This window comes from Eleginops maclovinus, chromosome 9 (genome assembly GCF_036324505.1).
Source record: "Eleginops maclovinus isolate JMC-PN-2008 ecotype Puerto Natales chromosome 9, JC_Emac_rtc_rv5, whole genome shotgun sequence".
In the NCBI taxonomy this organism is placed as follows: Eukaryota; Metazoa; Chordata; class Actinopteri; order Perciformes; family Eleginopidae; genus Eleginops; species Eleginops maclovinus.
This window is the reverse complement of record NC_086357.1, coordinates 14,269,439-14,284,866: the sequence shown is the minus strand read 5'-3', so window position 1 is coordinate 14,284,866 and position 15,428 is coordinate 14,269,439. Positions and strand designations below refer to the sequence as shown.

At 40.1% G+C, this 15,428-nt stretch overlaps 1 protein-coding gene across 1 annotated transcript; it reads right to left on the bottom strand.

Annotated features, from left to right (window-relative positions):
- Positions 1-3,029: 3,029 nt before the first annotated feature.
- Positions 3,030-14,316, bottom strand: rexo1 (REX1, RNA exonuclease 1 homolog). The gene is made up of 16 exons (XM_063892122.1): positions 13,998-14,316; positions 11,398-13,262; positions 11,192-11,287; positions 10,015-10,216; positions 9,763-9,908; positions 9,476-9,613; positions 9,143-9,269; positions 8,777-8,902; positions 8,224-8,364; positions 7,651-7,764; positions 7,413-7,486; positions 6,751-6,861; positions 6,366-6,481; positions 6,076-6,214; positions 5,296-5,416; positions 3,030-4,089 (listed from the first exon to the last, which is right to left on the bottom strand). Exons 1-16 carry the CDS (start codon positions 14,185-14,187, stop codon positions 4,001-4,003), a joined length of 3,795 nt encoding a protein of 1,264 aa, XP_063748192.1. The 5' UTR covers positions 14,188-14,316; the 3' UTR covers positions 3,030-4,000.
- Positions 14,317-15,428: the final 1,112 nt, after the last annotated feature.

Sequence of the window (15,428 nt, the reverse complement as noted above, 5' to 3'; positions counted from 1 at the left end):
GGGGTGGCGGTGATAGTCCGGGAGCATGTGGGCCGAGGAGTGGAGGGCTAGAGTTTTTCATCGGGGGGAATCGATAGGGCCGGCTGGCCTTTGACCTGTGGGAGGCAGGGGGAGCGGGTGGCGGGTCACTCGCTCCTCTTAAGCCCCAGGATCACGCTGTGAGGCCTGACACTGGCTTTGACACACTCAGGGCTTAGAGTGACATTGACCCGGCTGCAAACACAGCAAGTACACACAGAAAAAATCTCAAAAACCCACACAAATGGTGCTGGCACAGAGAGCCGAGTTTAGACAGCATGATCATTTTTAAAACTAGTCCAATAATGTTGTTCTAAATTGACTGTGAGAAATACATTAGACTTCCTCAAGGCATTATTACTTTCTAATTAGCATCTTATGATCTCCTGCTCAGCCCCTAGGAGCCCTGCTGCAGCAGAAGATCAATATGATGGACTCAGTTAATATCAGTCTCTTAATTGGAGAGAGTGCTATAGATTAAAGACGGAGAGACAGGGGGAAAGGCAGCTGCCAGTGTCCCGAGGGTCAAGGGCACCCACAGTGAGTCGGACTGAGGTGTTAGGGGTGAGCTTGGACCAACAGACCCTGACCTCTTTAAGCTTCTTCTCTTTCAGCACCACCATTAAGACCCAGTTATAATCAATTTAAACAAATATTTAGGATTGAGCTTCATCCAAACAGAGGAGGAACAAGGTAACACAGGAAAAAGGAGAGGAGCCATCACGTGCAGAAGGGTGAGAACACTTATAGGATAAATATTTGACCAAATACTGCTGCGGGATGACAAACAGCAGCACTCAAGCACATATTTAGCATAAATGTTCTCACGTTTCTGAATGTAATGCCTCACATTCCTCTTTTTTTTTTATTATGACTGACCTATTTACCTTTTTGGACAAGTTTACATGTAAATGCTGCCATTAAGTTATTTAAGCATGCAACAGATTGAGAATCTTTTCATAAAAGAACTACTAAAACTCTGAAATGATTACACAAATATCCGTTATTGGCCGACAATGCATCGCCAACCCTTCGATAATGAACTGTTTTTTAACATTTTTAAGGCAAAAATTGATATCTGCAGGTTCCAGCGCAATTGCGGTTTCTGTTTGAATAATGTGAAAGAAAGAAAATTATCTTGACTTTGGAGCAGATGGTCAGAAAATAAAGACATGTGAATACAACCCCTTAGAATTCTGGTTAATTGCAACATTTTTGATTTATTTTTATTTTAGACAATTTGAATTAATAGCTGGAAATAAATGGAAATGTATAAAAGATTAAAATAAAAGTCTTCAGTAGGCGTCGGATAAATTAATTTTATGATTACTTTTCATTCTTACTTTCTAGATTAATGGTCCAAATGAAAAGGTCAGGTCTGTGTCCTAGATGAAGTCTTCAAATGTCCTAAAATCATATTAATAGAAGATTAAGAAGCCAAGCAAATATTTGCATGAGGATCCAGAATATAGCCAGTAAACTTCGGGCATTTTTGCTTAGTTGATTTGAGGGTTAATCAATGATCAAAAGAGTTGTGGGTTTATTTTCTGTTGATCTACTGATCAATTAAGGGACTAATTGTTTTGGTCTGCAGCCAGTAGGACGTTTGTGTGCTCCTGCTCTCACTGAGATAATGCAGCTCTTCATCTCTCAGCATGGGGTCAGTTTAGGAGGCCCCTGCCTGCAGATTTCCCCCTTGTGACCCCCCCGCTAGTTAAAAGGTGATCACGGGGGAGAGAGAGAAAGAGAGGCGCTGATCGAATTTGATAATGAAGACGACCCCTCTAAGCTGCTTTGCTCCACATGTTCAAAATCCCTGCAACACTCAATAAACACTAGGAAGCCCCCCTCCCTGTCACTGGAACATTGTGTAGGTATTGATCCCTAACTGGCTCTTTTAATACCTGGGGACTGTGGCCCGGCCGGGGGAAATACATACTGACATGTGACGGGAGGAGCTTAACAGGCAAACACACTGAAGAAAAGATGGGCCTCTCAGTTTAGCATTTCTCTCCCATTTTTTCTCAATTTACACATCTGCTGAAGAAAGGAGAATTACAGCCACTGCACCTGCTGTTAAAAAAGGGACATATAGACCACAAGAGGCCCGGCACTGTACCGAGAAAAAAGCTGTCACACTGTCAAAAACTATTTGTGCAGCAGGTGGAGGAAGGATTCGGATCTTTTACTCAAGCATTAAGTAGCAATACAACTGTGTAAACAAGTGAAGGTTCAAAAACAAAAGGTATAATCAAATAGATGTACATTAAGTGATTTTAGAGCACTCCATGCTAAGAAACAGTCATTTTTCTGACCAAAAGGCTTTGAACCCCTCAAAATGAAACAGTAATATGATCTGCATGTTAGTGCACTTCCCAGAATGCAAAGTTAAACTTCTCCAGAGTATTTTTTTGTAGTTTGAAGAAAACATATGATGGATACCTGCTGTCTTTAACGCCTACAGATGAGTCATGGCTTATGTCTTTTCAGAATTCTAACAACAAAGATAACCACATTAAAGTTTGCATTAAATCCAAGCCTTTATCTTTTTTTTTTAAATCACCTGAAGATGATAACTTAACATCTTTATTGTTTTGTATGATCTATTGTTGTGTTCTCAAGTCTAGCAGCCTTTCCTAGTTAGTTGTACATTATAACAACTCATATTTTTGACTAAAAATAATAAATTAACTCCAAACAGTAGGGGAAATTACATTAGTCTGATACATCTTTAAATTATTTACAGTGAGTACATGCCATCGGTTTCTTAATCTGCAACCGATAAACTGGTCACAGTTTGTATGTCAAATCTTACTGAGTCAAATAACCAGTACCTATAGCTCTCAGATAAATGCAGTGCTATAAAAAGTCTTTATTTTATTTGGAAGTGTAGTGGAGAAGAAATAGAGAGGCAAAATGTGAAATGTTTGTAATAAATTACAAATAACTCAAACTTGTCCAGTACTGTAGAACATCAACTTGCTGTTGAAATGTAGAGACAGGGTAACATCTTCTTTGAACTAATACCTTTTAATAGAAAAGGATAAACAACCAAAAATGAACAAATACAAAAAGGAAACGTAGCGTATTTACAGCATTCGAGTATTTTTCAGTCATTTTCAACATAAAACAGCACAGGTTAGCTGGTACTCGCTAAATGAAAGTATCTGCGTGAAATAACCCACGCCAGATTCAACAATCCTGAACCTAATATATGTCTCCATGGAGGAATAAACAGTTTATACCTGCTACCACATGATTCCTGTGGCTTTGTTTCATGCAGTGCACAAGACTGAGAATATAGTATTGATGAAATTCGGCAACTATACCAAGTAGGTAGTAAGCAGATATTTTACCTTTCTGCTGAGGGTTTATATTATCAAGTATTATAGGACTAGTTTCAGAGCCATCCAACAAAATAAGCTTGATAAACAGAGCGTCAGTGACGAGAAAACGTGTGAGTAACAAGTGCATTTACATGGCAATGTTGGACAGACTCGGACATGAACGCATTTAAGTGTAACTAAGAACAGGTAACTTGTTATTCATTAGAAGTGAATGCTTTTATAAACACAGATGAGGTACTCATAGACTTGGGCCCTAAACAAAAAGAGCATTTCTATAGTGCAATTTAGGCTGAAGACACAGCCTGGCATAATATTATATTAATATATAATATTATATATAATATATATTATTGTTGTTCAGCTCAAAATAAAACAGCAATGCATTTTAATTAACATTATTTAGAATTGAAATTCCAATAAGCATTTCATTTTGGTTCCTATTGCTTTGAACGGACTGGCAGTTCTCTTATTCAGTACAATGAGCAGCAACAACAAACGTGTGCTGAAAGTCCCCCCCCACCGACACTCTGACCTCTCCGAGAGCAGGTGCAGGCCTCCTGAACTTCTCTGTTTCGCCGACACCTACATGAAGGCAGGAATTGGAACTGAGGACTGTGGAGCAGAGGGGTCAAAGGTCATCTTTTGAGCTTGGCATCCTCCTTGATCCTCCACAGCATCAGCTCCAAGCAGGCAGACGCATCTTCACTCGAGTCATGGCCGTCAACTAGAAATACATCAAACAAAATGTTCACTTGTTTTGTACATGTTTGGCGGCCCCTGTGCTAACGGCAGGTGTGATTTTGGATCTCACTTCTCAAAGCATGATGCTTGTGATTTCTCCTGGGAATGATGCCACAGCCACCCAGTCAGACCGCAAATGTAAGGGCTTTGGTAAGGGGGGTATTGACTTAATAACCATTTAATTAACTTATTTGAAGATGGACAGTGACTAAACATATATTTATTTAGAGGAAAAGTCCGGAGTTGAAAGTCATTCGGACATAATAGAAATATCATCCCACAGCCATGAATATCTGTGACATATTTTAGTCTTGAGAGACCTAACACACATTTTATCCCCGGGGATATAGAGAGGAAGAAATGGTAACACAATTGTTTCTCTAGGAATCTTTCTCTCTGAAACTGGGTAAATTAGTCCCCAAAAGGATGACACGTGTGACATCTGCTGGTGAAAAGGATGTAGTGCACCTAAGGTTAGTGGGCTGCACTGCCTTAATATCAGCACCAAAAGTAACAAATATTCATTAAATACAGCCAGGGGACTTATTGTATTTGACCCCCAGCCACTCAATTGAGAAAACTCTATTTGAATTTCCTTTACTAAGGTTTATTAAAAATGCTTTGTTGTGTCAAAAGGTGTTTGGGTTTTTTTTTCCTGTGGCAGCTGCCGAGGAAGCACATTCCACATTGGGCCGTACAAATAAGACTGTAATCTTGGAAAACATATATTTATCAACTTGGCAGTTCTGATTGTTTGTATATGTACTGATGAAGAATTATCATGGGTTAATCTTTGATCTTTGTTTGGAATTTGACACAAGTCGGCTGCAAACGGAGATTATGTGATTATGCTGCTCAGATGTCTGTTAGTGCAACTGGGGCCATGTTGATGCGACAGTGGATTATGCATGATGTGCGTAATGGGGATGATTGCTGTAAGACTTTCATCCACAAAACAGAAATTCAATATTTCTACGTAGTGTTGGATCTCAAATGGATGAGATTTGCAGTTTATAAGAGTTCATAGTATTTTTGAAAACACGTGAATTCATGAGTTTCACTAGTCAGAACAACATTTAATTTATGCTCGGATGTAAATCAACCTGTGAGGCATATTCATTTAATAAAATAACACGTAAAAGGTGTTTGCAGTGGAAAAACCAAAAAGAAAGAAACTTCATTTTCCCACCGTTGTCCTGGATGATGCGTTTGAGGTGGTCAGCCATGAGGTTCCTCAGGGCACGTTTGTAGGGCAAGCCGAGGCGGTGAGGGAACACAATGGCCGTGTCTACTACTGTACTGTGGATCAGCTGCAATCAAGAGAGACAGAGAGAGACAAACAGAACAAGACAAAAAGGCGATGAGTCTCCCTTTAAAGCAAACATTTTCTAGAGTTGCCTCCCGATTGTACCTGAATAACCCTGCTCTGCCGCTAGAATTATGGCGGATTTAATACATAATCAAGTCAAACCTGGAAGTTCTTCTTTTGCCATTTCACAGGAGAGTATGGTCTTTGTCTAATTAGTTTTTTTGTTAAGTTAATGATAACATATTGAAACCACACCAGGGACCTTTACTAGTTTACAGGTTGGCACTAAAAGCAACATTTTGTCCTCTTTTTACTTCAGGCCATACTGTTAATCAGTAATAATTGTTGAGATTTGTATTTTAGATAATTATTCCCTCTGGGGAATGTTTTTGGGCTAACAGTAAATGTTAGTAAGACTAGAAACCCCACTTTTTTGCTGCACTTTTGGAATTTTTACTAAATTACTATGTGCCTATTACTTGTATGTATCAATCATGCATTTTTTGCAGTTTTATGTGAGGTAAAGTGAAAAGTAGGGTGTGATGGAATCTGACTGATGGGGGGACCCTTCTTTCTAATTCGGGACAATAACAGCATTGTAGGAAATACTATGATTGCATTAATCTTTTAATAAAGGCAGCTTAATGATGAGGCGTGCACCTTCAGAGCAAGCAGGTCGCTCTCCAGAGAGTGTCCGATGAGGATGGACTCTGCACTGAACATACTGAGCAGCACAGCCTGGACATCCCTCAGAGTGATGGTGGTGTTCTCCAAGTCCTCCTCCGTCACACCTGAAAATCTGTGAAACACACAAATATATAATTAGTTTAAAGCACTGCGACTGTTTCAGGGTCACGTTTATTCACAACTGACAATCACCAGTAAACACTTTACCAGTACAATTAGCAAACGCGACCCATGTAATGTGTAGTTGTAGGATACAAACTCACCGCGTGTTGTAGTCTACCACTTTGCTCTCAGGTTTGACAAATGTATCGTAGATGACCTTCATCTCAGAGTCGATGACAGTCACCCTCGTTAGATCCAAGCCCTGCCTTGTGTAACACTGTTTCAGAGGAAGGAAAATAAGGGAAATGGTTTTGAATAAACTATCTTACACATTTCAGCAAAAAGTGAGAAATGATTTATATATCTTCATTTTACTAATGCTGGGACCAAATATTATGCACTGTGTTTCTCTACAAGTCTTATTGGTATCAAAATGGCATTAAATAAATCAATTCTAAAATAAAATGCTCAAGATTGCAGTGTGAGGCCGGTGGTGCATTTAGGTAACAGTTCTTCAGTAGGTTAATCACACTCTGCCTGACTCACCATCTCACAGTCCAAAGCAAACACTCCTCCATTGCCGTCTGGTGGCAGCGCTTTACTAAACGTTGTGACGAAGCCGTCGAATGACTCTTTACGCCCGTCCTGAACGTGTTGCTGTGGGAATATGAAATGTCTTAAGTCAGGGGGAAAGGCTTTCAAATGTGCAGAAATTTACTCGAAAACTAGAATAAGGTTATTTTAAGTGTCCTGGCAGAACTTGATTGCTTGAAAGCTTAGCAACATATCCATCCATCCTATGAAGGTTACACAAAACACTATATCAAAGCAAATCTAAAAACATAAAGTCTTGAAGGGGAAAGAACTAAAAATATTTTCAAGAATCCTGAGGAACACATCAAAGGTTATTTATTATAGAGCAACAAGAGATTTAACATCCGAGACAGTTTTATCAAAAACCTAACATTACGGGTCTCACTAAACTGGTTGAGCTGTGGTTCTGTGATTTAAGATACTAAAAATTGGTAAAAGGTAAACATAGTTTCTTTCTCTATTAGTGTCATATATAACATTGTTCAACAACATGTTTGAGAGCAGTTTTTCTTACAAAATGCCCCCATTGTATGACTACGTTATCCTGCTGAGCCATGACAGCCCAACTGAATTCTTAACAATGCAAAGAAATAATTGCTGTTGAGGAAAGATACCTTGCAAACTTGGCAACCTGGAGCACCGACACCTGCAGCACAGCAGCTGTAGTTTGTCTCCCAGCCTCCAGAGACTGACGGAGGAGACGGAAAGAGTGAGTCAGAACAACAGAGGTCCATAACGGTAAATGAACAGAGGTGGTGAGTTAGATAAGACAGTAAGAATAACAACCTAAAAAAAGAGCACATTACTTTCATTTATATAAGATTTACACAAAATAAATAGATGCAAATGTACCTTTGTGCCTGCGCAGTCGTCCCCAGTGAAAGCAACATTCCTCTTTCCGTACACAGTTGCCGTTGGCATTGATCTTATACTCCGCTCCACATCGACAGCATATCTTGTTGAAGGCTGGAAACACATTACAGGATCAATTAAGGGTAAATAATTGCAAGACAACATGTTTTGATATCTTTTAATATGGATCATTAGAAGAGAATGAACCAATTGAATTTCCTTGGCCAACTTTTTCGCTGTTTATAATTTTCTTTCATTCGTAAAAACTAGAATGGAGGGTATATTGAAGCATATTTCTAACCCGTTTTAATTAAATTGTATCATAATACTTAAGTCTTTTAAATTACTTGCCTTATATAAAACTGCACCAAGTTACATGGCGTTCAATTTGTATGAACCCAGTTTAAAGATGTTCCTCCATACCTAAGTTTGTATTTTCATGTGTTTAAAATCGCAAGCTTCGTCCTCCCTTCTCACTTTTACACCGACCGATGATGCGTCAGTTGACAACTGGCTGTTTTTCGACAGGTGTCTTTATCTATTTATGGGTGAGAGGGCTGTGGGGCTACTCACGGTCTGTAACAGCCTTCTTCTCTGGGAGGTTGCAGATGATGGCTTTGCCAGAAGTCTCTGTGTTGGTCCTGGGGTATCCGTTCTCCTGGAGCTGCTCCTCGGTCATCAAGTACGCTTTCAGCTTCCTGTACAGTGTGGCCCCTAAAGTGAGACACCGCAACAAGTTCAACAAATGTTACCTTTGTAAAAATATATTTTTTAAAAGCTATATTGTACGGTCAACGGGTAGACAGTTTTCTGTAAACAGGAGCCTGGAGGTTCTCACATGGTTATTCAAACAGTTTCCCTGTACTCTGAACTCTTTCAACACTTCACAAACAACAAGTCTTTCAGTTTCCTCTAATTATTTTCTTTCTTTTCTTTTTCTCAATCTTTTTATCAGGATGTATAAACTGCTTTTTTGTTGGCAAGGATGGGATCACAAGATTGAAAAAAACTGAATGACATGAAGAAACATATTCAAAAGAATTCTGGAGAAAGTTGCGGCTTAGAACAACACAATGAAAACATGTTTCCGCTTATCCTCTTTACCAGGAAAACAAATCGGACTTACCAATGAGTTTCTCTTCCTGCTGTTTACCCATCCTGTTGACAGTGAAGCTGGTTGTAGCAGCAAGACGGCCTCCGAGAACTTCCTCGTGGGACTGAACCCTCCTATAGCTAACTGACCCTTGGCTCTCTGCAGAAAAACACACAGAAAAAATAAAGCTACCACTGATATGTTGTCTGACCACCAGATAAACCCATATTATTCTGTTCAACTGCTCAAGAACATTTCCAACTCATTACGTTTGTAATTATCCCAACATACTGCATTTGGCCCATCTGATCGAATCCCTCACTTAAAAAAAGCATTGTGTACTCGCTGACGAAGGATAAATACTGTACGTTATACTGGACAGGCAGTGAGGTGGCTTACTGGTGATCACCGGGGATGGACCAGAGCTGATCTTGCTGCGTAGCTTCTTCAGAGTGTTGACAGCTACGTTGAGGTAGATGCTTTTACTGCTGCTACGACCATACACCAGCTTCTCCTCATCAAGCGCCTGAAACAGTCCAAACTTGTTTATATGAAGCCCTTACTGAATCTCCTTTGCATTCAAAACAGTGTATGGTTAAAGCCAATAAAGAACCATCTTTTTTGGGACCACCTTAAAAATGTACCTACGGTTTATAAAATGTTTTGTGTGTTTGAGGACAGTATACAAAACATCATACTCTGGCTGTAAATAGTGGAGGCTGATATTCATACCATTTGGAAAGCAGCATCCTTTGATCTGCAAAATTTGACACATTCGTCTATGAAAGTGTTGAGGTAGCGCTGCCGGACGTTGTTGGGAACTTTGGCCCCAAACTCAATGGGGATGACGGGGCGCTTCATTGAACTACTCTGAAATATGAAAACAGAAAGACAACATTGATGAGTAAAACACATCTTACAGACCAAGCAAATAAATCTCCTTAAAGAATCAGCCATAACACAAAAACAAGTATTCTGAAAAACAACCGGCAGCATTTCATCTGCCAGCCTGTGGATACCTTCATGGTGGGTGTGTGTGCCACCCTCTTCTGCGAGATGGTGGATGTGGTCTTGGGCAAAATGCCTGCCGTGGTTTGGGGCTTGACTTGATACGTCTGGCTGGGGGATAACACTTGACTGGCAGCTGGTTTAACATCTGCAGGTCCTGGTCAGACAAACACATGTGAATTTCTACATGAAACACTGAAAACAATACTTGCTAGAACTAAATCCAACAACAATATACAGTACAATAGTGGAGGCATTCATACTTGCTCTGGAGGACGTTGTCTGTGGGCCAGGACGGTGCGCTATTCTCTTCCTCTCTCCAGAGGAGCCGGGGCTGGAGCTCTGTCGGGCAGCTTTCACTGAAGCAGAGAGCTGAGCGGCTTGCTGCTGCGCCATCTGCATACGCTTGTAGCAAACCTCCTGGGCTGAGAGTCTCTTGTAGGGCCGGGGAATAGGTGCATCAGTCTGATGAAAAAAAGGAGCATATTTAATAAAGAGTGACTGCTTTGGCTCAGAGACAAAGTGTCATGTCTTAGCATGGAAAAGATTGGCTTCTCTGGAATTGGCTCTGAAAGAATACTTTCATAGCACCCACAGGATATAGCAGGACATACACTCTAACTCCAGCCTAACAGTATTGCTGTTATTCATTTATACCTTTCACTGTAGGTAATTGTACATGATACAACATCAGTGTATGCTTAATAAACATTTAGAATATATTGGCCCAAACCTGGGATTGCTGCTGAAAAACTGAAAAAAGAATATTGAAAAGACAAGCTGACTGCTTCTTTTTTTTTAATACAGAGTGTATGATGCTGAAAAGTCAAGTTATTCTTTGGTTTTGGAATTGAAGTCTTTCTGTTAAGAACCATACTGTGGTGTGCTGTAATGTAATGTTACCTCTTCGTGGAATATCTGAGTCTGGTAATGAAGTTGTGAATGCAAATCAGTTTTGATTCGAGAGACTTCTCCTTTACCAAAAGGACTTAAGGAATCTCCCTTTCCTTAAACTTATTTCATACGTTTGTACATTCCCTCTATGATAAAGTTGAAAACAATTACTTATGAAACATTATAAAATCACGTTTTAAACTGCTGTTTCCTGTGATAAAGTTATATATTTCACTAGTAAACATAATGTGTGTCCACTGGTGCTAACCAAATGCTATTTTTACACTTGAAAGCTTATTTTGGGGACAAGGACAGACCCTCTATCGCATGTAAGAGCATTAAAGAGAGAGAAAGAAAGACAGGGATGAGATGGGGGTTTCTGTTTCTGTGTTGAATAATAATAACAAGTCAAATGTTTACGTTATGAATTAAGTCTCAAACTATTCACTACAGCACTAGCGTTTACCCCACCTGACAGACTTGAAGTGCCTTGTGCAGTATTGTGGGACAGAAAAAGACGAGCTGAAATAAATGAGACAAACTTACTTTGGCACCGAAATGGGAGACTCTCTTCTTTTGACCGGGAAAGAGAGTGGTTAAAGTGCTCTCTGAGTCCCTCTCCTCGTCTGAATCCCTAGAGGGCTGAGAGAGGGCACAACATAGCATTAGCAAAATATATTTATGAATGAACATAAAAAACAGTTTGTGGTTAATGCAAAAGACAACAAATGCAACAGAATGGAAAGAAATACCTGTTTCGACTGCCTTCCCTTGTCTTCCGTCTTCACATCCTTGGATTCATTAAAAATCTGCAAACACTCCTCCATGGGATCCGAGTCAAAGTCCAGATCCTCCTGGAAACTAGAGAAATCAATTCCAACATCGTCCACCTCGTCGTTGCCGGCTCCTCTGTCCTCTACACCCTGGTCCCTCTCATCTTCAGAGGAAGATGGCGTCAAGTCTGATGCTTTTCTCTTGTTCAGACGTCCCCTTTTTAAAGCGTCGACTGATTTTCTCACAAGCACTTCCTCATCGTCGTCAGAATCATCATCGTCGTCGTCCATTACAATTGTTTCAACCTCATCTGGGCTCTCATCTCCGAACAGATCAGCGTGGCTAAGACTCGGCAGTTTCTCCTTGGGTTTTTTCCCATTTGATGAGCTGCTGTTCTGCTTCACCCTATCTTTACTGTTTGCTGTAGGGACTTTACTGTAACTACTACTGCTCCCGCCAATATAACTGCTTTTACTAATTTTCTTTGTATCATTTTCTGTTTTACTGCTATCAAGTTTACCATTTTGGACTTGGCGGTCCTTATACTTGCCGTGTTCCCTTTCCTTGTCTGATATCTTGGGTTTCTTACTTTCTCTTGCACCATTTTCTGTATCTTTATCCCGTTTGTAGGAATCTGTTTTTACTTTTTCCGCAGCTTTAATCTTACCATCGCTTCTCTTTTCCTCTTTCCCTTCCTTCGGTACTTTATTAGGTGTTTGAACCGTAACTATGTTTTTCCTATCATCTCTTTTTTCCTGACTCTTGTTTTCCTTCTTTGCAGAGTCCTGGTTTGAGTTCTTTATTGACCCTTTTTCTTTACTGCTGGTACTGCTACTCTTACTACCAATGTTTTTGTTAGCTTCCTTTACGAGTGTATGCCCTTTCTCAGATTTGCCAATTTTCTCATGACTGGTTTTACTAGCCACCTTCTTTTTTTCTAAACTGTCTTTTTGTTTAATAACTTCCTGGACATCTGAGTCCGAGTCCTCTTTGTTCCTCTGTGTCAATGCATTTACCATACTTTCAGTTCTGTCTTTTCTCTCCTTCCCAGCAGCGTCACAAAGTGACCCACTGTGGCCTTTTCTCTGCTGGAGATTGCTAAGTGACGTGGGTCGATACTCTGTGCCAGAGCTCTCCTCATCAGAGTCAGAGAAAGTGTACTTTTTAGAGTCTATACTTGGCCGGGAATTTTTGACAGCTACAACATACTCGTCTGACATTTCTGATACTTTGTGTGTCTTTCTTTGCCTCATTTTAACATCTTGTGTTTTCTCATGCCTTTTGCTTTTCGCTGCAATTCCTGCCGAATAGTTGGACATTGGGTCATACTCCATATCTGTAGATGGTTTTGAATTGTCCACAGTGTATTTACACTTTGAGGACAATGTGCTGGTTGTGTACTTTGGGCTATGGGGAGGAGAGGGGAGTTGGTATGTGTGTGTCCGAGATGAAGGCTTTTTCACTAAAGCAGGAACATATTCCATAGAGTTGCTATTGTTCCCCAGGTTGTCTGAATCCAAAGTATACTTGCTGCAGCCAGGGCTGGGATTATAACCCCCTGATGTCATCTGATAACTCCCAGGGTCATAAGCCATGTGTGAAGGCGGTGTTTTTCTTTTAACACCAGCAGAAGAAGACAACTTTTTACTCTTGCTTGGTTGATATGGTTCATCCCCAATGCGAGAGAGCTTCCTCTTCTCCTTCTCCACCTCACTGCGGGCCTCCTCGATGGCCTTGTTGACGAGCTCCAGCTCCCCATTGAGGTCTCCTGAAGGAGCCGGCTCTCCATTCTGCTGCTCCTTGGGCCTCACGAGTTCTGGGTTAAAGGGATCATAACCTTGTTCTGCAAGATGCAAGACAGACAGGCTTAATAACATTGATCAAAAATAAAGTAAAAGGGTCTAGGCTACTCATTAGTTTTAACTAGAGATGCACCGTTCTGGGCTGGTCTAATTTGTACCTTCTTAATTCATTACTCATTGTGTTGATCGGCAGACAATGAGTCTAGGTGTTAGAATCAGGAGATACAAATGTATGTAACAATGCTTCCCTACTTTCCACCACATCTGAAGAGTATCCTATGAAGATGGCAATAGCCAGAGAGAGTTAAATATATAACACAATTGTTCTCATTTGAGATGATAATCAAGTATTGACACTTAATGTTAAAAAAATACACCTACAACTATAACGCGCTCAGACCAACTCATCAAAAAAGGACCTATATCTAACAGAAAATGTGGTGGAGTACAAGTATAAAGATATACAATAAATTAAAACTTAATTAAACTCAATTCAAGTACCTAAAAGTGTAGTCTGTATTGTTGAGGAACAACTGTGTCAGATCATTAGTTCCTTTGACACATCCTTGTACTTTACATCATTTTACAGCAACCAGTGGAGGGTATATTAGAAAAGGTGCTATGAATTGTGCTTAATTGCACAGAAATACACTTTTACATTGTTATCAGTTCTGGCATATCCAACACTGTGGTCAAGTTCTCCTAGCTGCCGGCTCCGAAAGAAGTCGTTTAGGTATTCAAGTAAATTCTGCATTTAGTAAAACAATACTCAGCACCTTTCTGTGCGGAGTGGACGTCTCTTTGCTTTTTAACATCTGCCGGAGCTCCGTAGGACGCCCGTCGCTGCTGGCTGTGTCTGAAATGACAGTACGGTCTGTTACACCCATTTCTGATGCCTTTTTCCTCGCTGTATTCTGCATAAAACGGGCAGTCAAGCCCCCGGAAGAAGCCGGTGGATCTTAGCATTATTGCAAGACGTTGCTTTCATGCCAGCATGAACACGCTAGGCCTTGTATCTGCTCAGCTTTTGTCGTACTGAGAGAGGAGGAAGAAGCGACGGAACAATAACAACGTTCCTACGACGCCATGTTGGATTGCTCGGTGAGATGAAATCTCGCGTGAATTCAGAAGAGTCGCGGTGTTTGACGTCACAGTTTGATCACAAACCGAATAAGTAGGATGCCAGCCACAATTGAACATACTCTGGAGCCCAAATATTTGCACTCAACCCTGAGATGGCTGTTCTTCATTTATTGTAACAGTATTCCTCAATAGCTGACTAGTTGATCTCCTTTCAACGTTAGTCAGTTCCATTACTGGCCTCCTGCTAACCACTAGCTTAGTGTTTATTTGCATTTAGAAACACCTGTGTGTGCGCTCCTCATTGTTAAACTAGCTCAATCAGATTTGTAAAATAAATGAGTCAAGTGTTTCAACATTTTATTTTACAGGATTTCGGTAGGGTCTTCAAAGTCTCCAGTTGAAATGGCCTGGAAAGAGGAAAACAGTATATATAGCCTACATCTTGATATTTTCTGACAGATGCTGACCAGCAAGAAAATAACTGGTGTATTCAATAACCATCATGATGGCTAATGGGAAGTTAGTGATAGTGTGCACAGTTAAACTTCATTTTATTATTTACTTACAAACAAATATGTATTATTCATTTCTGTAAATGTGCCAGTGTTAGCCGGCTGGCTAATCTTCAACTGCAGTAGGCCTACTTTGGAGAGTTGTTCCGAAACTTGAGGTGACATTTAAATGAATAGACAAAGAGGCCATAAAGATAACATTTTCTCAGGACCTTGCAGACACCCTGCAGAGAGACAGGCAGAAGCAAAAATAAATATTTGTACTACAATTAAATCAACCATGTACATTTTTTCATAAGGAAACCATACAAGCAACACAGTTAGGCAATACTGAGAATAGACAAAGCAGCAATGAAATACATGAACCCAACCCAACAATCATGATTGAGATAAAAAAAATTAAAATAAAACATTTAAGAAGATTAAAAGGGAAAAATACTGATATGACAAAACATTGTTGTTCCTACTACATTACATCCAAATGTCTGCTGTTAAAAGGCCTATACATAAAACGAATACAACATGTTGGGTCAATATCTTGCATCTTATTGCTGAGAATATATATATAAAAAAGAAGAAATTATTGGAAATCCTTAAATGTCAAACAACTCC